The sequence below is a fragment of the Python bivittatus genome, unplaced genomic scaffold (genome assembly GCF_059951505.1).
Source record: "Python bivittatus isolate LINGU-HERP-01145 unplaced genomic scaffold, Pbiv_v1 ctg000610_np1212, whole genome shotgun sequence".
Taxonomy (NCBI): domain Eukaryota; kingdom Metazoa; phylum Chordata; class Lepidosauria; order Squamata; family Pythonidae; genus Python; species Python bivittatus.
The window spans coordinates 51,139,083-51,164,509 of record NW_028277088.1 but is presented as its reverse complement, the minus strand read 5'-3'; the positions used below and the strand labels follow the sequence as shown (position 1 = coordinate 51,164,509).

Genomic DNA, 25,427 nt, shown 5'->3' with positions numbered 1-25,427 from the left:
CTAATGTCAACTCTAATATCTTCCTCTCTAGCACCCGAGATCATTCATTGCAATTAAATTCTGGAAGATGCATTCACAGAATAGTGGAATTTTTTTTCATAGAAAGTAGAGAAAAGTAGAGAACATGGAAAACTAAGAATCATGTACGCAATTCTTACCTCATGTAACTTCCAGAATCTTCAATCCAGACTGCCTTCTGAATTGCTTTGCAAAGTGTCCCAGCAAATAGAAAGCTGGGATAACAGAGTCAGGATCAAAAGGAATGTCCATGTGGGAACTATTAATAATTATTTCCATGGGTTTTCTTTCATTTTTTTATAGTCTCTACTACTCTTAGTATGAAAGTAGGCATGGCAAGTCACACCATGGTGCTTTCTGGATATGTTTAGCTACAGTTCTCATAATTTCAAATTAGCATGACTTTACAAACTGCCCCCTTCCACACTTGTTTTTAGGCTTTCTGAAAGTATGATTGTCAGGAAATGGGGCTTTTCAAGGGCATCAGGGAAAGGGAATCAGACATCACATTTCCTAATTTGAGATCAGAGGTCTTCCTCCAATGTCAGAGGAAGACTACCAAAATTTCCATTACCTTTGTTCCATCTATTTTCATCTCCCAGTGCTTTGTTTTCCTGTGTACTGTAGCCACAGAAAGCATATGTCTAATTTATTCACTTCCTTTTAGCACAAGTGTGTGTTTAGATTGCCACTATCTACAACAAAAAGAGGAAACAGGGAATAAATGCAAACAGTTCCTGAACAGATCATTTTTTTCCATTCGTCTTTCATGTACACGAACAGAATGCTGAGGTGGAATTACAGCTCACTGGATAAATGTTATACTTTATGCGAAGGAGAACATTTTCTAAGGAAATGTGGCCTTGGGAAGCTTCAGATTTTAAATACTGTGATTCGAAATGGAAGAAAAAAGATGCTTGGCACTGAACACAATATTCAGCATAGGCTTTGACCAATGCAAGAATACATGGATAGACTGTTTTCATCTGGCAACTATTATTTGGAAGAATGGTGTTGCTTCAGAGCATCCCATACTGACAAATTAATTCCACGAGGCAGCTGCAGAATACAAATTCAGCTTGGTCAATTAACTGCCCGTTTCTCTGCTGCAGCACAGGATTTGAAGCACATTTAGCTTCCTCGGGGAAGTTCCAAAAAGAAGTTATACCACAGTTATAACACTTCCTCAGGTGATACGGGGGCCAGGGTCAGATATAACATCAGCCCTTCCTTCTGAAACCTATGCTTCTAATATGTTGATTACATGCCGTCAAGTGGGTGTCACCTCTTAGCAATGACACAGATTTTTTATAGGATCCAATATGTTAATATTGCTATATCAGTATACATATTAATATGTAATACATTTAATTGTAACACTTGAGAAATTGGGGAAGCTTTCAGTTTGTACCCTGAGTATCTATGGATGAGAAAGTAGGGAAGCAAAGGACAGAATATCACAAAAATGCTGCAACTTATGTACGCATGCCACACAACAGAAGTATATAATGGTGGCATTTATGTGATTATATGCAGATGGTGCTAGATTGTGAAAATATAACTCAAAAAATATGCTGAGTCTGCAGATGTTGGGGATGACACTCCTCAGCTCCAGATTTTCCACAATTATTTTTTGGACGTGATAAAGGGAAATGAGTTTGAGTTAAATAAAAGATACTTGAATAAGAATAAACTGGTTCCCACCCCAATTAACTTCTCCATAGTTAAAATGAATGAATCATTTCTTATTTTAAAAGTTAATTCTTCCACTTATAATAAATTGAATTTCTCTCTCCCACCCCCTGTAAAATAAAATTATTTACCATAATCAGTGAAATGAAATTGATTTGCCACCCCAGCTGTAGCTTTTCTCTATAGCTCTTGCTTTAGAAACTGTCTGGATGAAAATGTCCTGAGTTTGGACACAGTGGCTGAAGTCAGAAAGAGTAAAATTTCCTTTTATTGCACTTTACAAATGACCAAAGGAAAAATAGTCAGGTTGGGGAAAAGAAGTCAGAAGAAATGGTAGAGGAGAAGCTTAGCTGGGCAGGCTATGCTGTCAGGTCCTAATTTCAGGAAGTCCTGAAGGCCTTCAAAGCAGAGCCTCTATACAACTTCCATATAGCAGGGGTTGGCATCATGACCCCTGCAAGCATCGGAATGAAGTTGTCATCATCATCATCACCACAATTACTAACCCTTGCATGACTGATTCATATGGGAGTAAGCTTTTAAGATAAAAGCTAGATAAACATTCCTGCAGTTCTTTCATCACCAGAAGTTGATCTGCCCTGGCTTTGAACCCTGTTCTGCCTTGGTGATAAGGTTGGCAACTGTTGTTGGCCCCACAGATTTAATTAGGTTAAGGAAAGCAATTTGTGGGTTTCCCTGGTTCAAGCATTACCCATCAAAGGGGGGAAAAACATATACCAGTTGGTCTCACTAACTTGATCTGGGGCTGAGATGGGTTTTGATCCATGGCTAGATCTCATGAGTTTAGCCACATGTGAAAACCTGGTACTAAACAACTGATCCATGGGATGGTTGGGGTTTTTTTTGGTAATGGAAGGGAAGTTCTCCTCTCCTTCTTTACCAGGGAAGCTCCATCCATCCTACAGATGAATCATGGGGTTGTAGAGGCTGCTCAGTCCCTGTCAGCCAACTCAAACAGGTGCTTACAGAGACTAACACAGAAAATCCCACTTCAGCTCATGTCCCCCCAACGCCTGCCAGTTTTTTGTTTTTTGGTGAGGGGGTTGATAGGGGGAGAGGGGATACTTCTAAACACCTATCTGACATTCTTCCTATGTTTAAGAAAGTCTCTAAAGATATTTGATGGTGGGAGGAGAATACAGTTGCTTAGTGCACTGTGGGAGCTCTATTCCACTTGAAATCTTCAGTCCCCTGGATCTGCTAGGGGGAGTTGTTTTTGGAATTATTCTGAAATAGTTTCAAAAAATACAGCTTGTATGAAAGTGCACTAAACCTGTGCTTAAAAATAGCCAAAAAAGAACTGACATGGGGGGGGGGGAACCTGTGGTGAAGCAGGATCTTTTCCATTTCACCATGGTACCCACTCACCCCCATTCTATCAGCTGTTATTTATCTTCTTCTTAAACTAAATACATGTTTAAAACCCATGTTTAAAAGTAGCCTTTCCACCTCTCTTGTTACCCTATCCCTGGAAATCATCTGATGAGGCTGGAAGGGATGCCAAGAGAAGTGAAAAAAGCTCCAATCCCTTGAAGCTGATCCTAGCAAGTGTACAGGAAGAGCCCAGATTGAAAATATATCATATCAGAACAGTAAGAGTTTCTTGGATATATGCCCTCCTAATTACAGTGGGCATATTTTCATGACGTGGTTAGCTTAGTCTCATGTTATTCATATACAAGTGATTTATCCAGTAATCTGCTGTAGGGCAATCAAAGAAACTGAAAGCAAATCTTTCTGCCACAGAAGCAGCTATCTTCACTGTTATTCCAGCCACCTTTGCAACCATTTTCTTTAAAAAAAAAAAAACAAGGGAAAAATAACTCAGAGCCACTACAGATGAGTTTTGAAAGAAAAAGTTAGAAAAGGGTGGTGCATCTCAAGTAGCACCATTCTGCAGATGTTTTAATCTCCCATCTCTTTCCTGAATGCCAGAAAAGAGGGTTATTTTCAAAGAAACCCTGTCTTCCAGGTTCAGAAATTGGAAAACGTGATTCAGGTAAATTACTCTATGACTAACCTTGAACGCAAAGTGTAATTAAGTGCTCCACCTTGATAACATTTTGTCCTAAGGCTTGGTTGAATGATGTATTAGATCTTTAAATAATCTGTTACATGGACATACCCAGTATACCGTACCTTTTGCATAGATATGTAGAGGATTAGGCTCTATGACTTAATTGACAGATAAAGCTATAAAAGCAACAGGCATTTTAGCGGTTGATTGCTGTTTTCTGCCCTTTGTATACCTCAGCAGATTTTTTAAAGATAAATAATTAAAATGAAGTAATTGTCACAGAAAAATCAGTACCAATACAGATGCTTTAACTTATTCCTAGGAAACAATAACCTCTTGGTATTTCATTAACAGGGGGATGTGGTGCCGCAGCAGCTTAATGACGCTGGAAGTTGCCAGCCAGAAATGGTCGACACTTCAGTGGTTTGAACCCAGCTCCATGCAGCAGAGTGAGCTCCTGTCTCATCCCTAGCTTCTAAGGCCAACCCAGCAGCTCGAAAGCATCTGCGAGCAGATAAATGGGTACTCTCACCCCGGTGGGAGGAAAAATGCTGGCGGCGCCTTGCACGGGAGACGGGACCAGTTGCCGGTAACGTGGAAGTCGTGTACATCCGAAAAAGACGTGAAGCAACAGAAACCCCGCCTTCCTGCGCCCACCAGCTGGGCTCTGCTCTAGGAAGGAGGCAATGGCAAACTACTTCCTAAACACCTTGCCATGAAAACTGCAGGGACTCGTCCAGAGAGTCACTGCAGAATCAGTCACGATTGAGTGCGGCTAAAAAAAAATTCATTAACAAGGTCATCCAACATGCAGTTGCCAATCATCTAAGTAAACTACCACGGACTTTTGGTGTTACGTGGTCATTCAGCCTTTCATTATATATCATTAGGACCTCCATAAAACTGATAATATTCAGTGGCAAAGATATGAAAATGTTCAGAAAATCTAAAAGGGGATGAGTACTTTTTCACAGAACTGTATTATAGCCAGTAATATTCAAGCATATAATTTTTTTAAAATAATGTGATTTGATTCTAATTTAAGTACTAAATTCTTCTTTAATGGATTCAAATCCTGTATAAGAAATAATCCCATTATGAGTTCTTACATTATATTAAGTCATAATGTGATGCAGGTGGCTTTGGTTTAGCACCATGTGTGAACCTAATCACAGTGGATTGTAAAATCTGATCTATGGCTTAGTGTAACATTTGAATCCAGCCAATTATGGTATATTCAAGAAACCAGTAAGAAAATCTTAGTCTTGTCAACATTATATAGCCATAACTTGCTGGATCTTGGGCAAAGGATACTTCCCATTTATTATCTGAAAATTAGAGTTTTAACTAGAGATGCCATTTTGGAATGAACATGTCCATTGTGTTCTAGCCAGCAAACCAGAGTTTTAGAAAATAATAATTTAGATCAAAGCATATAAACCCCTTAGTAACTACTTCTTCAGATTGATGGCTTTTTGATCTCTAAAGTCCTCTGATCTGTGCCTATCGGTGAAGTTCATGGACTAGCTGGAAAGCAAGAACTCTAATCCTGCTGGTGGAATTCTAGCTCAGTCCTATATTTTTTATTAAAGGGTTGCTTTTTATGGATACTTACAAAGTTCATTAAATTTAACGATGATTTACTGAACATGCCTATGGTTGGGCTGAAAGTTCCTGACCTTTTTCATTCCTAACTTTAAAATTTAATCTCTTAAGGGTGCCAACACCTGGCTAATCGCAAAAAAGCTAACGAAAGTCGGAAAGTAACTACTGTCAACTTTAACTGCTGAAATCCTGGAAGAAGGCACATATCACAGGACTTCTCTACTTTCCCAGAAAGGTACATGGACATGCTCATAATCAGCGGGAATCGAACTCGATCCCACGGAGCCCTTACATTTTGTTATCACACACTGATGGTAACTCCGACCTTCTCTTTTGGCGCTATGAACATTCAACAGCTGAACATTTACTAACCTGACACTGACAACCTCAAAGGTTTACCTACAAGCTATTTCGGGAAGGAGAGGAACCTTTTGTCTTCTTCCGCTCCCATCTGCAAACCCTTCGGCATCACATTTCTTTATCAATGCGCAGGCGCAACTCGCACACTCCATTTCTGCCCCGGAAGTCGCTTTGTCGCATTTCTCTACTTCCTCTGCGACCCCGGAAACAATAGGACCTTCTGATTGTTGTTGGGACTGTTTCCCTGTCTTCTCAAAGAGAGCGAGTGTTTAAGGGAGGTGACGGATTTGCCTCGGTCCTGTCCGCGGTTGAAGGGAAGGACGGAAAAATACGTTATCTCATTAGGGAGAAGCTCGTCCTTTTTTTTCTTCGCAGAACAGACCCAACCCCGATTTATTGCTTTGCCTTCCTCTTTCGCTAGTTGCCAGAAGTCAGTTTAATACTGTTTTCTTTCTGATTCGACCTAACGTCGGCAGCGCTTAATGTTTTCAGTGCCTCTCAAATCATTCTTGCTTCCCTGCAGGGTTTAGTCCGTTCGCTCGGCGTTCCTACCATGCTAGATTTCAGCTGCTTTGATCCCTAGCCTCTTTTGTGTCAGCAGCACAAAGAAAATGTCATGGTTACAGTCTGCAGTCAGCCAGTGCAATGAAGATGTATTTGATGAAAATGCAGATGAAATGGACATAGCCCAGAAAGAATGGAAGAGTGCAATGGAGAAACGAGTCAAGGTAATTGTAGGCAGGGTGCCTCTTTAATATTGGTTGATGTGATTGCCTCTTCTCTACCGTTCTGATATTAACTTGGATGCAAATAGAATGCTGGTGGTAATTCCTGGTAGGAATCAGGAGAGTCCTGACCTGCAAGCCTTCGTTCTCTCTTTAGAGGGGTTCTTCTTAAAAAATTAGCTGCTTGGTGGCTAGGATTTACCTTACCTTGGTAGAATTGAACTTTGGAGATGTATTCTGTGTCCATGTTGGTAATGCCCTTATAGAATAAAACTGATCTTGTAATCAACAAGAATAGTTATAGAGCCATTACCACATGGTTGAGCCTTCTTTAAAATAAAGTGCTGTGAATCAGGCTCTGAAGTTAAGATTCATTTGCTCTCTCTCCTTTTTTTATAATCATTTGGAAGTATACATTTTTGTTTAGCTGTTTTACTTGTTTATTTTAGTTGGTGCTGTATTTAAATAATGCAAACACTAATAAATTGTACTTTATTTCTTTTGCCTAAAGGAGGGCTACAGGGAAGGCATTGAAGCTGGAAAAGTGCTGACACTTCAACAAGGCTTCAATCAGGGTTATAAAGAAGCAGTAAAGGTGATGTTTGAGTATGGCCAGCTCAAAGGAACCATAAGGTATGTTGTAAAAATAAAGATAAGCCCCCAGATAGAGCAATCTGATTCACAGTGAGTTTTATTAAATGAACAACTATCATCTTTTCATGGCCTGAATAACTTGGAACCAATCTTTGGCAAGGTCAGTCTAAGACACGCCTCTGTAGTTTGCAGGGTGGGAGGCGGAAAATGTAGTAAATTGGAACCACTAGGTGACGCTAAGGGTTTCTTTACCACAGGGGGTACTAGGGCTTTTGTTCAAAGGATAGCCTGACTCTCTCACTCATTTTCTAGAAAGCAGATTCCATTCTGAAATGTTTATTGATACAATGGTGATTTCTTGATCCACACTCTATTTTAGCATTTTAAAAGTGAACATTTTGTTTTGTTGTTTCAAATATCCACATTGTAGTGCTCTTCTGTCTTGGTGTCATCAAAATAAACACAGCCCTGCAATGCTGAGTGAGATGACTGATCTGTTGAATCAATTAAGGAAATATGAAGAATACGTGCTTAAGAATTTAAATTGTGTAAACCCACAACCCCATGTTGGAGACTTGCTAGATACTCTTAATGACATGGATCTTGCTCATGAATGCATCCCTGTTGAACAACATAATGGAACCTGTGCTGAATTTAGTACAAACTGTTGCAGAGATAATGGAACAGATTCATTTCAAGGTGAATGCTGTGGAAGGACAGAAGGTCACAAAGCTTCTGAAAGGGCAACCCTTTCTCGGTTAAAAGAAAGAACTGCCAGTATGATGGAACAACTTGGTTTGTCTCCAGACATACTTGAACATACATAGTTCTTGAAAAATAAATGTGTTACTTTAAATTTATTTGTAATGCCCTTTTCTTCCAAGAATAAAATGTTTTTCTATATGTAGTTGGCAGAGTACATACCTTCTATGCATCCTTTAAGGATGATTGAATTATCACTGCAAGTGTATCAGTCAAACTGAAAATAAGATACATTTTAACATTGTTACTGACCTCATATTAAAAATCTGTGCGCAATACATACCTCAAATAGAGTAGATACTAACTGATGAGAACAAGTGTGTAACATTGAAAGTTAATCTGAAGGGTGTCCAGGGAAACTGAATTATATTTTGTGAATTCTGCATGTTCATTCTTAGAATGTTTTTTTGAATATCCCTCCCATTTCTTCAGTATCTAGAAAAGTGTGTTCCATTTTATCATACTGTTAAACCTAAATAGTTTTTTAAACAAGCATGCAAACAACTTTGTTAGGATTAGCACCTATTCAGCATAGGTGTTAGTGACATATTTAATATTGCTTCAACTTTATGGAAATTTCACTTTCTCACCTCTACCCCCATTTTTTTTCACAGAAAAGTAATATGTTGTATGACTTTATAAAAATACTGCACTGCTGATAGAAAAATCTACAGGTAGTCCTTAGCAGCCACAATTGGGACTGGCAATTCCATTGCTAAGCACCATGGTTGCTAAGCAGAAAATCACATGACCATGACAGACTTACAATTTTACTTATCCTTTGGTCGCTAAGTGAAACATCACATGACCACGACTTATGATTTTATTTCTGCCTTCTCTATTAACTCTGCTTGTCACAGGCCAGTTGCAAACCATGCAAATGGCAATCATAATTCAATTTTAAAATATATTGAAGACTTCAATATCCTTTTGAGTCATGAAATTTTAAAACCATGTTCTTAAAAAATATTGATGTTTCTGTTCTATTTCTGTCCAACTGATTCTATTTGTTTTATTAAATTGGCAAGCTGAATATAAAAAACATGTAATACTTAATCTTTTCTGGTCCTTAATTCCATTTGAAAAAATGGAACTTGACGCAATTAGTGCAGAGTCATGATCAAAAAGGAACATGAAAGTACTGTGGTTGCTAAGCTAGACTTCTGTCATCCTTTCTCATGAAATGTTCATTTTATTGTGCATATACACTATTGTGTTATTTTATCGTGCACGTGCTACTAATGTTTCTCTAAAGGCTCCTGGCATAGATTGTCTTTTATAGAACTCTGTTTTCCTGAAGTGCAAATCAGACTCATTCAGAAGATCTTCAGATGTACCTGAAGCATTTTAACTAGAGATTCCCTAGGTTACAGTTTCTACTTAAATTTTACAAAAACAAGTTTAAGCAATTTTTATAATGCTGTATGAACATGTGAATATACAGCATTTGCTATTACATGCATACTAAGCTGCCTGTACAGTTCTTGAAACAGTAGTGTAGACTATATACTCGGATCCACGGTAGGAAATAAATGGTTGTGGTTTAAACCTGTCATGCTTGCTTTATTTATTTGTTTAATAAATATATATGGCCACCCATCTCATATACATGACTCTGAGCAGCTAGCAGTTAAAAACAGAATGAAAACATAGTAAAAGAAAACCAAGTTTAAAACAACAGAGATAATATAAGGTAACTATGCGTTTATACCACAAACGCAAAATATCATGGTTGAAAGGCTTCATATCTATATATAAGGCCTTATGATTCATAGATACAGTAATTAAATTTTCTTTTTCCTTTTTTCTTGAAACTCTCCTTTGTCTAATTTACTTCTGTTTTACTCTGAATACTTAACCTATAGGTCACTTTCAAGAGTACTGATTTGTAAAGAGAAGCTGTTGCCAAGATACCCATGTTATAGCTCAGAGTTCAAGTCGTATCCTTTCAGGAGCTAAGCAAGATTTTGGAAAGCCACTAATTTAAAAAACAAATAAATGCTAACTTTTTAGTCTATTGCTCCAATAAAAATGGCCAAGTTTCTCCAAGCATAAAAAAGCAACAAAATTCATAGAAAAATAATAAAAATAGACCATTACCTTGACCAGTATATGGCTAGAAAAACTGATTATCACAGCATAGGATTAAAGGATTAATGAATACAGTCTATATATCCATGCAAAAAGGGACAAATTATTTTCATTGTTACGAGAAATCCATGGTATATTTTGCAGAAGCAGTATCTAATTGTCAGCTATCTCACTTCACTGAGATCTGCATCCCATTACATTACTCTATATATGTGTAATTTCTTTTAAGATTTACATTTTAAGATCAGCTACAGGTTATTTTACCTTTTTGTCTAATAATGTTTACAAGCAAATGAAAGATTGTTCTGCATTACTCAAAAGACTTCTAATAAAATTCCAACATTTTATAAAGCCAATCCTAATGCTGTAGGCTGTCCTCAGCTTGTATGTCTTCATTGTTCTTCAAAGATTCTATATTCTCCATTGCTCCATTAGCTTTTTGTTTTGCTATTTTCCTGAAAATTGATCTCATGAGAACTGGGACAGACATGCATCTGTAGAGGCAGAGACTAGAAGTAAAATTCTGAATAATTTATAATTCACTAATAAAATGTTCTTACGATTTCCAGCATTTACTACCAATTTCAAATAAACTAAACTGATATTCAAAGTGCCTGCATATGTTTACAATGTTCAAGAAATCCTCAAGATTCTCTGGTAGATGAAAGCAAAATTGTGATTCCTGTAACATTTTACATTTTCTAGCGAAGATTGGCCTGAATGATTAAAGTCCTATCCCAATATGATTCTTTCATTCTGCTTGGTAGTTCCTACATCTTTTTTCTATCGAGAAACATAAGGAAAGAGAAGAATTGTAAGAGGTTACCCATATCTTTGTGGATTGTTTATTCCAGAATAATATTTTTCAAAGTTGGCATTTTTTTGCCTAGTAGGCATATTTCAAAAATCACATAACCTGTTATGGCAGCACCACAGAATAGTTTTTATAAGTTGCTCAAGAAACTGGCTAGGTGTTCCTAATTTAGTAACCCAATTTCCAATGAAGAGGTTACAATTTGAGGGAGTCACAGTGAGAAAAGAGTTTGCACTTTTGGGATTTTGGTTCCATTGATGTCAGTTAATAAGTTCCATCTGCATTAACCTCAAAAGGATTCTGACTCAAAAAAAAAAAAAAGACCTTTGTTTAACTGATCAGAAACAAAAAGTACTGATCTCAAGACTGCCCCCTGCCCTTCTCCCCTGTTCCCTCTGCTCGCTGCTCCTTGTTATGTCAGCCTGAAGTTGAAATACAACTAATTTTTAAAATCAGATGCTGTCCAACTATATCTACTAACTTTCAGAAATAGATTCAAAACTTAAAGAGCAGTTATACCAAGTATCAAGAATGTCTGCTTAGTAAGCATGTTTTTTTTTTAATTGTGTGTTTAATGGAACTGCAGATTATTTCCTGAAACAGCATTTCCATTTTCCCTCTTTCTTCAAAGTTAAAATTTAAGCACTAACATCAGCTGGAATTCAATGTCTATATCTATAGAGGTTTCATGTGTCCATGGGACTTCATCTTTTTTCTTCCTTGTTCTATCAGATGGTTTACCACTATTGGCTTTCTGGGGACATGAGGAACGCTGTGGTAAAAAGGATTCTGAAGAGCCCTTGTCTACCCAAGCAGCCTTTCAATTATTTAGGTTCTGTCTGTTCCATATAGGTAATGAAAGAGTGCAAGCAGAATATCATGTCAAGAATATAATTCAAACTTTAAAAAATAGTTTTGCCCTTCTGCACTGTGTTAAAGTACAAGGTTTGTCAAGTCCAGGTATGAAAAGATATTTGGTAACAGTTTAGTCTTATGCATGAAAGTTTTCATTGTTCCAACATATTGTATATTTTATTGCAGGAAAGTCTGTGAAAAGATGTTCAAGGCAGTAAGAATGCTTAGCTTTGAGAAGAAAATACTATGGTGGGGTGGAGGTGGGGAATAATGATAGCATTCTTCAAATATCTGAAAGGATATCATGCAGTCAAAATCTTGCCTGTCATCCAGGAGTGCAGTATATGGAATAACAGACTTACATTAAGGGAAAGCAGATTCTAACTTAATGTTAGAAAAAAGAATTCCTAACAGTAACAGCATTTTGACAGCAATTACTCAGAGAGGTGATGGGCTTCCCTTCACTAGATATATTCTAGTGGATGCTACAGCATCTGTCAGAGATGTTTTAATTTTGATTTCTGCATGGAGCAGGACTTGGACTTGATACCCCTTCTAATTCTAATATTTTACTGTTTGAAAAAACTGTAACAACTACAATACACTAATATGCTATATAGCTATTAATATCTATCACCTCAGAAAGGAACTTGAAAATACATGGCTGAAAGAGTTATAATACCAAGGAGCTAGAAAACAGAATAATTTCAATCTTCAGGCATTGAGAGATCTAGTTTTGCCTGCAAAGTAATGTGAAAAAGTAGATAATTTTAAACATAAACATGGTCCCAATTATTATCTACAAACTTTACAGTAAATGGATAAAGATCAGCTTTTCTGCCATAAGCATTAATAGAAACACAGCCAAACACTATCCTATTCAAAAGGAGACAAGTGAAAAGGCTGCAAAAACGTTACTTTCACATTCTGTCTTCTCAGATACACGACTGCTAATGAGGGTATTATACGCTGTTTGATGCCAGATAATTTGAATCATATCAGGAACATATTTTGGATATATGAATGGAATTTCCGCAACCACTGCCCCAGTAAAATCAGGATTTTCTGTATCTTTATTTATGAAGTAGCTGTGTTTCGGGCAATCTGGAAGAGACAGTACCTGTTTCAATAATGGAAAAGCCATAAAGCAGTAAGTTCTTCCTAGATTTAAAATCAGCCATCCTCTCCCCTCCAGCAAAATAAACACTATCTTTGAAAAATGTAGTAGAACTAACCTGTGGAAATATTAAAAGAGACTGTCCTTTCAGGTACAAAGCATATTGAACAAAGAACATGATATTCTCATTTAGAGTATACTTAGAGCAGCCTTTATCAACTGCGGTTCCATGAAACCCTGTGGTTACGTGAGAGGTCACTAGAAGTTCCTCAAGAGAGCATGACTGAAAAAAATCCAGCGTATTTTTAAAAAATCATGTACCATGCAATGTTACTGATTGCAGTGGTGGGAACTTTTTATACATTATAATTAATAATTGTACATTATACATTTATAATTTTTTATACAGGGGTTCCCTGAGACCTGAAAATTATTTCAAGGGTTCCTCCAGGGTAAAAAAGTTGAGAAAGTATAACTTGGAGAATACAATTTATTCTACCACCATGTCTATTAAGAGCAAGTTCAGTTCTTACTGTTTGTCCTAATGTAGGCCGTCCAGCACTATCTGCCCAAGAGACAGGCACCAGAAAGTTTAAAGGGACCCCAAGCTTAGTAGAAATGCAGTAGAAGGTTTCATGGGGGAGGGGGCAACCCTAACTGGAGAAAACTCACAAATAGTCAGTGAAGATGGAATATGCTCAGGGGCTATGAAATGCTGACAACCTTATTGGAAGTAAGACAATGGAAAACCAGAAACAATAATGCAATGATTTATTCTGGAGTAATCCAAGCTTCAATATTTTGTTTCAGATTCCAGTTCTGGGTGCCTTTGTACCACACATAAATATGATTGATAGATAGATAGATAGATAGATAGATAGATAGATAGATAGATAGATAGATAGATAGATAGATAGATAGATAGATAGATAGACAGACAGACAGACAGACAGACAGACAGACAGACAGACAGACACACACACACACACACACACACACACAAACACACCGACCGACCAACCGACCAAGTTGTTTAATGAAGCTTTTCAATAAAGCTGACATGCTGGAAAAAGGAGTCAGCAAGAGAACATGATGAGGTGATGAAATAAGTTAGTTTTGGGGCATGGATCTGGAAGAACAGCCAAAGCATAGTGGCACTGTAGAACAAACCCTCCTCAAAAGTATGTCAACCATTAAAGGGTTTATCAGATCTCATACAAGGACTACAAACACTGAAATCAACCAAATGTTTTTCTTACTGAATTCTGCAAGATGCCTGTATTTTACTTACAATACCCCTTTATGGATACTCTTTTAAAAATGGGTCCAGACTGTGTCATGTTTTATTAGATCCATGAATATATTTAAGTAAATAGTGTTAACTTTATATGAGCTTTTCTTGTTCTGAAGGATTTAAAAAGTGTGGGGATGACTTTATAAACTGCGAAAAATAACATGACTCTGGCACTCTAAAAACCTAATAAACTAATAAAGGCTGTTTATTTATAAAGATAATGCAGACTCAGCCTAGAAGGAGGTATAGGTATGCAGACTTGCAACTGAGATTAAGTGATGAGACAGTCTGCAAATTCTGTAGTTTTACATTAAATTCACATGGCTTTCTAAAACTTCACATCTATGGTTTGAGCAAACAAGATAATCATAATTTTTATATAGCTTATTTTCTCATCTCATAACAAGAGTGTAGTTACCATAATGAAACCAGATTTTCTTCTTGTTTGACCATCCTTGTGCATTTCTGAAGGGGCAAACTGAACAATCAACTCATGTAGAGGAGCTTGCTTTAATCCATCAACTGGAATTCCTGAAAACAGTTATCATACTCCAGTCTAGCCTGGAATAGCAATGTAAACCTGGATATTATTAGCATATTGAAGATACCAAACCTCAAATCTTCAGATGACAGCTCGCTGCATGTAAATATTAAATAGGAAGGGAAGAGAATCGAATTCTGTGACACCCCATAAGGGAGTAACCATTGGGTTAATCTCTCCTATTCCCCCCAGCTGGAACTGTGCTCTAAGGAAGGAATAGAACCATTGCAAGACAGAACCCTCAGCCTCTGCAGAATGTCCAGAAGGATACCATGTTCAGTGGTATAGGCTGCTGAGAAATCAGCATGGACACAATTCCTCCATCCAGGTCCAGACAAAGATCTACAACCTATGCCATCTCTATTCCGTGTCCAGGCCTGAAACCTGCTGGAACAGGTTTTGGATAATCCATTTCCTCTAGGGTGCTCTGCAGTTGATTGCCCACTATTGTCTCAATAATTTTCCCAAAAGGGAAGTTTGGAGATTAGACAATAGTTGCTAATAGCTCTGGATCCAGAGACAGTCTCTTAAGAAAAGCATGCCATAGTCTTCTTCAAGGCCACCAACAGCTTTCCCTTCTGCAATGAGGCATTAACAATCTCTTGGATTCAGAAAACTACCACCTCCAGCTGCATGTGGGAGCCAGGAGAGGCAGGGATCCAGCTCACAAGTGCTGGAGCACTCTATCCACTTCACTGGAGGTCACAGGCCAAAAGTAATCCCATATAACCAAGCAAGATGATGCCCCAGTCTTGAAAAAATCTGAGCCATTTGAGCCAATGTTGTGTTAATTGATTGCAATGACTGGGTGGAGGGTCTTGCTGTTGGTTCTTCCCTTTGAGGGAATTGAGCACTGAAAACAAAACTACAGGATGACAACTCACTGATGCAATAAGACAAAAGAAGCAATGGTGTTTTGCTTGTTTTTATCACCGTACAGTAAGCCCAAACACGGGCATGTATTTATTTTCAGTCAGCTTCACTACATGACTTTCTCCACTGGCAGTCAAGGTGTTGCTTCCATCACTAAAGGTCTCAGTGAACCAAGGAGCTATCTAAGATTGGCCAACAGAGAGGCCACTTACAGATGATTTTAAGGGCCCAGATCACTTTGTAATGCTAATAGTAAACCAGGCCCTCAACAGATTCACCTGCAACATTATCAGGAAACTCCCCCAAGTGCCCACTGGAAGCCATGTGGATCCATGAGATGCACAGTGCAGACCATTCAAATATGTCTGGCCCTATGGAGATCCTAGGTGGCAGTCAGTTGTTTCTGAACCAGGAAGTGATGTGACCATTTCAAAGGGTGAAAGCTAATGCTCTCCACATCCAGGTCACATAGCAACTGCTCTGAAACAAAGGCAAGGTCCAAAGTGTGACCATCCATGTGTGTCAGGCAAGAGGTCACCTGAGACAGTAATATTTATATTAGTAATATTTATATTCTTATTTTCATAACTGTATATACCAGTTATATCTCTGCCCTTTTTTAGATTTGTTTTGGCTGCTTCTGGTACCACAATAAACAATTTATGCTTCAATGGAATGGTATAACTGGTCTCCATTTTAAATGAACTCTTGAGAGAATTTGTGAGGGAAATTTCTCCTAAATCATCACTCACCCACTGGCCAATTATCTTATAGCTCTTGCCACAGACAGCCTCCCAGTTGAAAGAGCTGGCACCTTCAAGTGCTCTACATGGGGGATGTCATCTATCCCAATCTAACAATTGAAGCTTCTATGTAGATTTCCCTGATGATTGGGACAAAAAGGACCCAGGATACTTAAAGTTCTGTCTCTTTCATTTTCAAAGCTAATTAGAAGAGGGGAAGAAAGAAAGGCTGCATATGCTTATTTTGCCCAGAGTTATCTTGGGTCAAAGATGACCATAGTACACATCTGTTTGCAGCATTGTCAGTTAGGAAACAGCCTAACACACACACACACACACACACACACACACACAACCACATACACACAGACCATTTTATCTCAAATTCTGATTGTGATAGTCGATGTTCTCACAAACATCTGCTTAGTTTGAAGGAAAAAGAAAAAATTATCTCCAATACTTGATTTTTCCACACATTATTTCAGTGACTCTGTTCATGTTTGGTCTTCTGTTTTTTGGTGTTTTTTTTTTAAATAATACATAGTGATTAAGCTGCCCAGAGTCACCTGTTGGAAGAGATGGTGGCATACAAATTTAATAATAAATAAATTTTTAAAAAATAATGAATTCAAGCTTCTTAAAAACCTGTGCTTAATTCTGAAGGGCCAAGGATATGTTTTAAGCCATTAGAAGCAAAATGTAGTTGGTGCCTAGTGTCCACTATCAGCCCACTGATTGTGTGATGGGTCCCTTGAGGTCCCTGAAGTGCTAGCACTACAAGGGGGTCTGCATTCAGCAAGAGCAGTGATATCAATATCTGGTACTGCCAGAGCTTGGTAATAAAGATCACAGACATCTCCCACCTCCCTTAAGCCTGCAAGTGAAGCAGACACTTTCCAATGACAAGTGCCCTTGGAATAGCACTCTGCACAACATGCTTCTTCATTGCCAAGATAAAAGGAGAGAACATTCAAGGCAAATTTACTATCACTGCAAAATAAACCTGTCTAAATTTCTACTCTGAAGTCATATTCTAATACACTGCTCCAAGCCTGCTTGTTCCTTTACTGACGTACGTTGAATAAAATGATTCATTACAATATATATTCAGGAGAGCTGTGACTAGTGTCTATATAGTCAACAAACATAACTACATATGTTAACTCCAGTATAAAACTATGCCATAATCCAGGATTAAATTTAAACACTTTACTTCTACTGACTCTAAAGTGGGTGGGATTAAGGACATCCCTGAATAAAGTTCCACAGCATAAAATATAAATCCATCAAAGTTGATGCATTTGCAAATTGCTTGGGGTTGTTCCTGGGGCTATTGTATGCAGCTTGATTGGGGCCTTGAATGTGTCTGCAGAGTGCCAACTGGTGCCCCTGTTCAGGGTAACCTAGGGTAAGGAGGGGCTGAAGGAATACTTGCAGTAAGACTATTCTAAGCAACTGTCAGATAAAGTTACTCAAATTCACTCGAGTTGGAATCTGGCCATACAAGTCCTTTGGGGTTGCCTGAGGCACAGTCTGGCCGAGTTATCTGGGAAGAGTTTGAGCCTGTCAGCCTTGATGGAACAGGGTCCTTGGTAGAAAGGTTGTTCAGCGTTGTGAGTTCGGCCACCTGTATTTTCGATCCCTGTCCCACCTGGCTGCTTAAGGTCTCCTGAGATGGGACAGATGGTTGGGTCCAGGCAGTATTGGACGTTTTTCTATGGGAGGGGTTGGTTCCTTCTGCTCCACCAGGTCTAGTAGAAAGGGAATGCCCTCTGGGTCCCCTTTATTAGACAATGTCATCTTGCTGGACCCAGGAATCCTGCCTTCTCTTTGGCAGCATCCCACCGGTGATCCAGGTGGCCTCAATCCTTTGTTAGCCTTTCATGAGGCTTTGAAGACCTGGCTGTTTCTCCAGGTGTTTGAGCCAGGTAGTTAGGTACTTCTGCTATGGTTGTGGTTTTATGATTGGGATGTGTTGTTTACCCAGGTATCCTGAGTTATTGTTTGTACACTACCACAAGTCACTGTTGTGAGATAAATGGCCATATAAATTATTTAAATAAAGTAAATAAATAAACCTCATTGATAGAAAACCAGAGGAACTGTGGAATGAACTTAAAGAAGTTGTTAAGGAGACTGCCAAAGATAAAGAAACAGAAAAAAGCAAACTGGATGTCAGAACAAACAGTGGAAATTGCCAAGAAGAGAAGAGAAGCCAACACCAAGAAAGACAAAGATTTCAGGAAGGAACTTAACAAAGAATTTCAGAGAGCCATTAGAAGAGACAATAAGCAGTATTATAACAAGACTTGTAAAGACATCAAAAAGGGAGATAGACATGGAAAAACAAGGAAAGCCTTCCTAAAAATCTCTGAACTCGGAAGGATGCTCCAACATCAAATTGGTATGCTAAAGGACACCAATGGACAGATAGTAACTGCTTCAAAGAAGATCAAACACAAATGGAAGGTATACACTGAAATTCTGTATGGTATCTATATACTACTAAAACTCTCATGCCTGTAACCTTAACTGGGCAAAACGATGTGTCATAGGGCAACAATTTTTGAACCAAGGTACCTCAAATGAATACATCCAAAATCTGGGACCCATTACTCCCATGGGATTGAAATTTGGGGAATTTGTGGCTGCTTCAGCAGTGCTGTGCTGCTGGGCCACCATGGTCTGCCCAGGTCCCGCCTTCCTCTGACCCCTGCGCCCAATCGGCTTGCAGCAAGGCCTGATGGGCAAGTGGCAATTGGCTGCTTTGGAAATGAGGCAGAAATCCAAAATATCTTAATGGCTGTGGGCACTGAGGGAAGGATGAGTGAGTGACTTGGATGCCTGCTGGAGAGGTAGGGCTGGCTGTGGGTGCTGGTGGTCAAAAGGTGAGCCCTCTTCCTCCCTCAAGGGAGGGGGTTCTTGGGGACATGCTGGAATGGGGGTCAGGGGTGCAGTTTTCCTCATGGTCTGCAGCTCCCTTTGTTCCACCTCCCCCCAGCAAAGTGGCAGGCAGTTCCATGGGTCAGCTGAGGAGGAGGAGGAGGAGGAAGCTTCATCAGGACTCTCCTGAGGATCATGAGAGGAGGGCAAATGGTGTGAGCCTATATTATATGTGGGGAGGGAGGGAGGGAGGGAGGGAGGGAGGGAGGAAGGAAGGAAGGAAGGAAGGAAGGAAGGAAGGAAGGAAGGAAGGAAGGAAGGAAGGAAGGAAGGAAGGAAGGAAGGAAGGAAGGAAGATTTCTGATGCTCTCTGCCAGATTCCCACAAGCAAAATCAGTGGGGAAGCTGGCAGCAAGTCACTAGTATGTGTTAACATCCAGGATACCTTTGAAGATATTCCCTACTTATAAGAACTTCTAGTACTAGAAGATGGATCAGCACTCCTGTCATTACCAAGTTAGAAGGCAACTGGAATTGATAGAGTATCTACAAAAATATGTCACGCAGCAGAAGAAAAATCAGGAAAGGTTTTATGCAAGCTATCCCAGAAAAGCTGGAGAGCAACACTGTGACCCAAAGTTTGGTACAGGTCAATCTGTATACCAATACCAAAGAAAGGAGACTTAACAGAATGTGGAAACTATCATACAATATAAAATGACAATGTAAATGGATTCTCCATGCCCTTACTATGGCCAAAAGACTGATATTGCAGCATTGGAAAGATAAATGTATGGCCCCATTTATTCAATGGATTGAAGACCTGATTGCGCTTGCCACTTATGAGTGGATTGCCTATAGATGTAGACTTTGTATGGACAAGTATATTGAAATATGGGACTCATTTATACAAAATACAGTAGGTTAAAGAAGAATGATAGTCACATACATGTATTAAAATATATATGCATCTGAATAATATTTGCATTAGATAAATATACTGTATATATAGAGATTTGTAATTATTTGCTGTTATAATGATATACTATGCTAATTTTTTAAATTTTCCTTGTATTTTTGTCACTTTTTCATAATAGCACTTTTAATGTTTTTTTCTTCTTCTTGATAGTGTATTATTATTTTTGTGTTGTGTTTTTCTTTTTTTGTTATTCATTTAAAAAGCAATAAAATTTTTAAAAAAGAAATAAATAAACAAATCAAGCCAGAGTTTTCACTCGAGACACAAATGACCAAGCTCAAATTATCACACTTCAGTCATGTTATGTCAAGATCTAGCTCTCTGGAGAAGTCTATAATGCTGGGAAAGGTGGAAGGAAAGAAGAGAAGAGGACAATCAGTTGCAAGGTGGATGGACTCAATTACAGTGGCAATGGGTACCCTGTTGAATGAACTGAAGGACCAGGCTGGGGACAGATTCTTCTGGAGCAAATCTATTTATGTAGATTCTCCTAGAGAAAATCTATCTATGTAGATTTGATGGCATATAATCATCACTATTATTCCAAGATTCGTGATCTCTCAGAGTAAGATATATAGGATGTAACACCTGCTTTCCTATTATGAAGATACACTTTATTCATGCCTTCACAATGATTTTATCACAGCACTTAACAGCAAAACCTACTGATACAAAGCAGATAGTGAACAAAGATCTTTTTTCAGGGAATGCAAGGCAGCAATCACACTGACTTTTGTTGTACTAGTGAAGAAAGATAAACCTTGTTAGGATGGGAGACTTATAAGTAACATTTGTAAAATTAACCACAAACAAACCTGCTTCCTGGAATTTGATAAATGCTTAACAGGTCTCCCAAAGTCTTTCCAAAAGCAATGTAACTATTCATTCTAAGAGAGAAAACAAAAGCTAGAAATGTGTCAGAGGGAATTAGCTCGCCAATCTTTAAAAAACAGACAAACTGAAAAGAACTGGATTTAACAATATGTCCAACAAGTCAGAGCGAACAGGAAAATAGTCTCAAATCAATCGCCTTTTTCTAGTTTATTTTTTCCTAGCCTAGCTCTAGAATTCCCTGGAGATCTTCCATCCAAGTACAGCACTAAGAGGCCCAAACCTGCTTAGCTTCCAAGCCATCTGCCAAAAAGTACCACTTGTGGAGAGTCTCAGTTTATTTACTTGATTCAGTATAAGGTCTAAGACACATAACACACTGAAACAAGGCTGTTTGGGTTTGGGATGATTACATTGTGCAAACTCAGCTTTTATGACATAAAAACCATAGTTTATGGCTTAGTGTGTGGTATGAACCCAAATACAGTGGTACCTCGGGTTACGAACGCCTCTGTTCACGAACTTTTCGGGTTACGACCAGCTCCGGCCGCAAAAATTTACCTCGGTTTGTGAACTCCGCCTTGGGGTACGAACAGGATACGCGGCCATTTTCCCTCCCGTGACACGGTCCGTGGCCATTTTCCCACCCCTGACACGTGGTCCGCAGCCATTTTCCCACCCCTGACATCTGGTCCGTGGCCATTTTTCTGCCCCTGACACGTGGTCGTAGGGAGGAGGACTCTCCCTCCATGCAATAGCCGCCTCCCTGTCCTCCACACCAGAACGGATTAACGGTAATTACATTGAACCTTATGGGGAAATTTGCTTCGGGTTGCGACCAATTCGGGGTGCGACCAAAGTCACGGAATGAATTAAGTTCGTAACCTGAGGTACCACTGTAGTGGCTTAACTGGGGTTAAGCAAACCATAGGTTAGTATGTGAATTTAATACAATAATCTTGTGATATTTAGCACATCCCATGAAAATATTTTCCTTTAACTATTGTTGGGCCATCAAACTTGATATCTACAAGATAGCCCAAGAACACTGGAATACAATGCCTCTTCCATTAATTTTTTTTTTAAAGGATATCCTCAAATATTAAAAGTCATCTATTTTTTTCTTCAGCCAGAGAAAATAACATGAGAATGTTTGCTAAAGTTTTCTGTTTCTTATGCAAACAATCCATTTGGAACATACAAACTTTAGAAGCTGCAATAGATCTTCACAGGTTTAAGGACAAGAGAACAGAGGTTACACTATTTGGTATTCTAAAAATAATACATTGAAAATGATTATTCAAACTAAACTGATGAACAAATTATGGGAGCCAACATATTAATTTATATTACAAGGAATATTCCAAAATTATTTCTCTCCCCCCTCCCTCATATTATACAAAAATAATTGCTTTTGTTTACAGTGAAGGATTGGATACAGGTAGTCCTCGACTTATGACCATAACTGGGGCCAGAATTTCCACCACTAAGTGATGCGGTCGTAAAGCAAGATGTTACATGACTGTATCACTTGGCAATGGTAATCCTGGCACTCCCCACTGATGTCATTAAGCGAATTCCACCAGTCATTAGCCAAGGACCCACCCCAATCCAAGCCATTCTGAATTTGGTCCCTCTCAGCATTAAGCCTCAGTAATGTAAGCGACTGCCTCCAACTCCTCCCACCCACCTATCTCTCCCCCATCTCTACCCTTTTGGCCACCTCACACCCTGCCTTACAGGGTGGCAAGCAGCTCTAGAACCATGCGGCTCTGGGGCTTCTTGGCCCTCCTTCCCCTTTCACTCGCTCGCATGCACTGCACTCTCCTTCCCTCGCTTGCATGCATGAGCACCCTCCTTTTCTCGCTTGTACCAGCACCCTCCTTCCCTTGATTGCACTGCGCCCTCCTTCCCTCCTTCGCTCACTTGCATGCACCATGCCCTCCTTCCCTTGCTCACATGTACCTCACCCTCTTTCCCTCCTTTGCTCACTCACACACTGCACCTTTCTTCCCTTGCTCATGTGCACTGGGCCCTTCTTCCCTCTTTCGCTTGCTCACACATACCAGCCCCCTCCTTCCCTCCTTCGTTTGCTCATATACACTGTGCCAGGCTCCCTCCACTGCCAGTTCACAGCCTTCAATTCTGTGCAGCTGAGAAATTGTTGCCAGCCATCACTCCACTCCTTAACCAGGATGTCTCAATGAGGCTACACTGTTATCTGGTGGCTGTGTAATCCACCACCATTCCAGGTGTTGTCCCCCTCCACTGATGCCGCTACCAACACTCCAGGCTCTCCCAACTTTCCAAACGGTTTGAGATCCCATTGCTGGTTCTCCACTGCTCCAGCCAGGGCCACCACACACCTTCACACACCCTCCACGATATACTCCAACTCTCAAAATGGGTGAGTACACAACCACTGCATCCACCCTGGTGCCATCTTGTAATCTTCATGTTCGCTTTTTTTAGTCGTAAGTCATCCAGAGTTATGAGTCAGGAGGCCTATTTATTTATTTATTTATTTAATAAACCATTTATAAATTATAAATTAATAAATAATTATAATTTACTAAATAAATAAATAAATAAATAAATAAATAAATAAATAAATAGAAGATTTATTTTACTTCCGCTGAAAGCTCTAGGCTCAGCAAAGTTCATTAATTCAGCTCAGCTCAGCTCAGGACACTGCTTGGATGATGCAAAAGGTGACTGTGCTTATTGACATAATTCTTCTGAAGCTACCCAACACAACTACTACTACTTTATAGCACACTTACAGTGTGCCTGGAGTTTACTGCCCTGTGACTATACAGACTGATTTCTCCTTCCTTCCTTCCTTCCTTCCTTCCTTCCTTCCTTCCTTCCTTCCTTCCTTCCTTCCTTCCTTCCTTCCATTGACTGGAGGAAGTTCCACTAACTAACTTCTTTAGTTGGCTGGAGAATTAGGGCCTTTCCCTGCTGGAGCTAGTTTCTGCTATACCTCATGCCTGTGTCACTCCTGCTGTCGTGGGATGCGCAATCATGCAAAGAAGCCCTTATACCAGTAGTTCTCAAACTCTGCAGCACTGCAATATTCTACAAATAATAAATGAATTTGTGCGAGCCCCACAGGAATAAAGCTAATGATTTCATTGGTGTTAAGGTTGCACAAGAAATATACCATTTAAATCATTAGTATTATTCTGTCATCACAAAGGTTCTCAAATTTTGTGGTACAGCAATTACATGCTTCCACAGGCAAAACAAGGAGCAAAGCCAGAGCGAGTTTTGACAGCATTCACACTTTGCCCACACAAGCCTGATCAGGTTTGTTTATTTATTGAATTTGCAGATTACCCCATTCCAGACCATTTTAAAAATTGTGACCCCTATGGGGGATTCTGACTCACAGTTTGAGAATGCCTATCCTACACTTTGACTTTCCTTGTAAGTATAATCAGAAAGTTTTAAATTCTACATGCACAGCAATACCTCCTAAAAGCATTTTTATAGCTTCGGTATTATATTTCATCAAATGTAGGGCTTCTTTATGCAATAATGATTACATAATGGAAAAAAAAACCCACCCTAATTTCAGTGCTGACATGGAGAACTGACCGCTATGAAACTAATTGCCTCTCATTTTGTTATGGTGAGAATCTCTTTTGAATCTATTGTAAGACTCCAAGCATTGCCGAACAAACATTCATGGGAAACCCACAACATTTACTACATGCATGTACTGTGTGGTATGAAATGAACCATATGAAAAAGCAGAACTATTCATTTCATTAGGCAACTGACTGACTATATTACTCTCCATATCCATTAGAGTTTTGATCTAAAACAAAAATCTAGTATGAGTAATATCTTTAATTAGGACTTGTCCGGAACTCTTCATCAGGCAAGATAAAAAAAAAAAAAATAGGCGATGGAGAAGCGGTAAAAACTTGATAAAGTTTAGGTGTTACAGCTAAGAGGTTTGTGATTCAAGGAACCCCCATCTCAAGAATGATTGCAAACTGCAGAACTCATGGCTGTAATACCTGGAGTAATTTTTGGATTTTCTTCTTTTTCTAACCGATTGATGAAGCATTCTCAAACACTTGGAAGCTTGCTCACTCTTTTTGTCATTTTGATTCATCTTAATAAAGATACTAGTGCCTTTTGGATTTTTCTTTTGTGGGTCAACATGGTTACATTTTGTTTTTGTTTTGTTTTTAATATGCCATAGGACAGCATTTTTCCCCCTTCACATAATTAGTGGAAAAACTCAAATGACATTGCTACTGAGATGTAATCTGCTTTTTACTGTGGCTGCTTTTTATCAGTGCTCAGAATTTTGATCGTTCCTTCACACAGAGTTGTGGAATATTTTAAGAACAGAATGTAATTGAACATGTGCTGAGAACTGTTAGTAACCTTTTATTTCAGACACCTAGTACATCCTACCATAAAGCTTGAATTAAGAAGTTGTTGCTAGATTGAGGGTAGCCCTTTGCGGACCTTTTGCTATCAAGTTTTGATTCTTTTTCCTTATTCAAAATGGTCTATGACATAGTTATTCTCATACATTTTAAGACTTAGAAACTTTACCAGACGAGCTTTTCCAGGATGAGCCAGCTTT

At 39.0% G+C, this 25,427-nt stretch overlaps 2 protein-coding genes across 8 annotated transcripts in view; one reads left to right on the top strand and one right to left on the bottom strand.

Annotated features, from left to right (window-relative positions):
• The window catches only part of LOC103050544 (ras-related protein Ral-A-like), a 32,218-nt gene extending 26,361 nt beyond the window's left edge, over positions 1–5,857 (bottom strand). The window contains exons 1-2 of one of the 7 annotated variants that reach the window (XM_015887405.3): positions 5,726–5,839; positions 159–233 (exon numbers count right to left, since the gene is read on the bottom strand). The gene's annotated coding sequence lies outside the window, so the exon portion shown is untranslated. Of the gene's footprint in view, positions 1–158; positions 234–592; positions 714–5,725 lie in introns of all 7 variants that reach the window. The other 6 variants (XM_015887406.3, XM_025164140.2, XM_007424274.4 and 3 more) reach the window with 6 other exon arrangements.
• A 61-nt stretch (positions 5,858–5,918) lies between these two features.
• Positions 5,919–10,796, top strand: YAE1 (YAE1 maturation factor of ABCE1). Its single transcript, XM_025164139.2, has 4 exons — positions 5,919–6,143; positions 6,237–6,441; positions 6,950–7,071; positions 7,463–10,796. The coding sequence occupies exons 2-4, from the start codon at positions 6,325–6,327 to the stop codon at positions 7,857–7,859; spliced, it is 636 nt and encodes a 211-aa protein (XP_025019907.1). The 5' UTR covers positions 5,919–6,143; positions 6,237–6,324; the 3' UTR covers positions 7,860–10,796.
• The last annotated feature ends 14,631 nt before the right edge of the window (positions 10,797–25,427 follow it).

Excerpts from the sequence above, each read along its gene's own strand:
- YAE1 (XM_025164139.2), top strand. The coding sequence starts at position 6,325 with ATGTCATGGTTACAGTCTGCAGTCAGCCAGTGCAATGAAGATGTATTT. Across the intron at positions 6,442-6,949 it reads CAATGGAGAAACGAGTCAAG|GAGGGCTACAGGGAAGGCAT; the intron begins GTAATTGTAGGC and ends TTTTGCCTAAAG. Across the intron at positions 7,072-7,462 it reads CAGCTCAAAGGAACCATAAG|TGCTCTTCTGTCTTGGTGTC; the intron begins GTATGTTGTAAA and ends TCCACATTGTAG.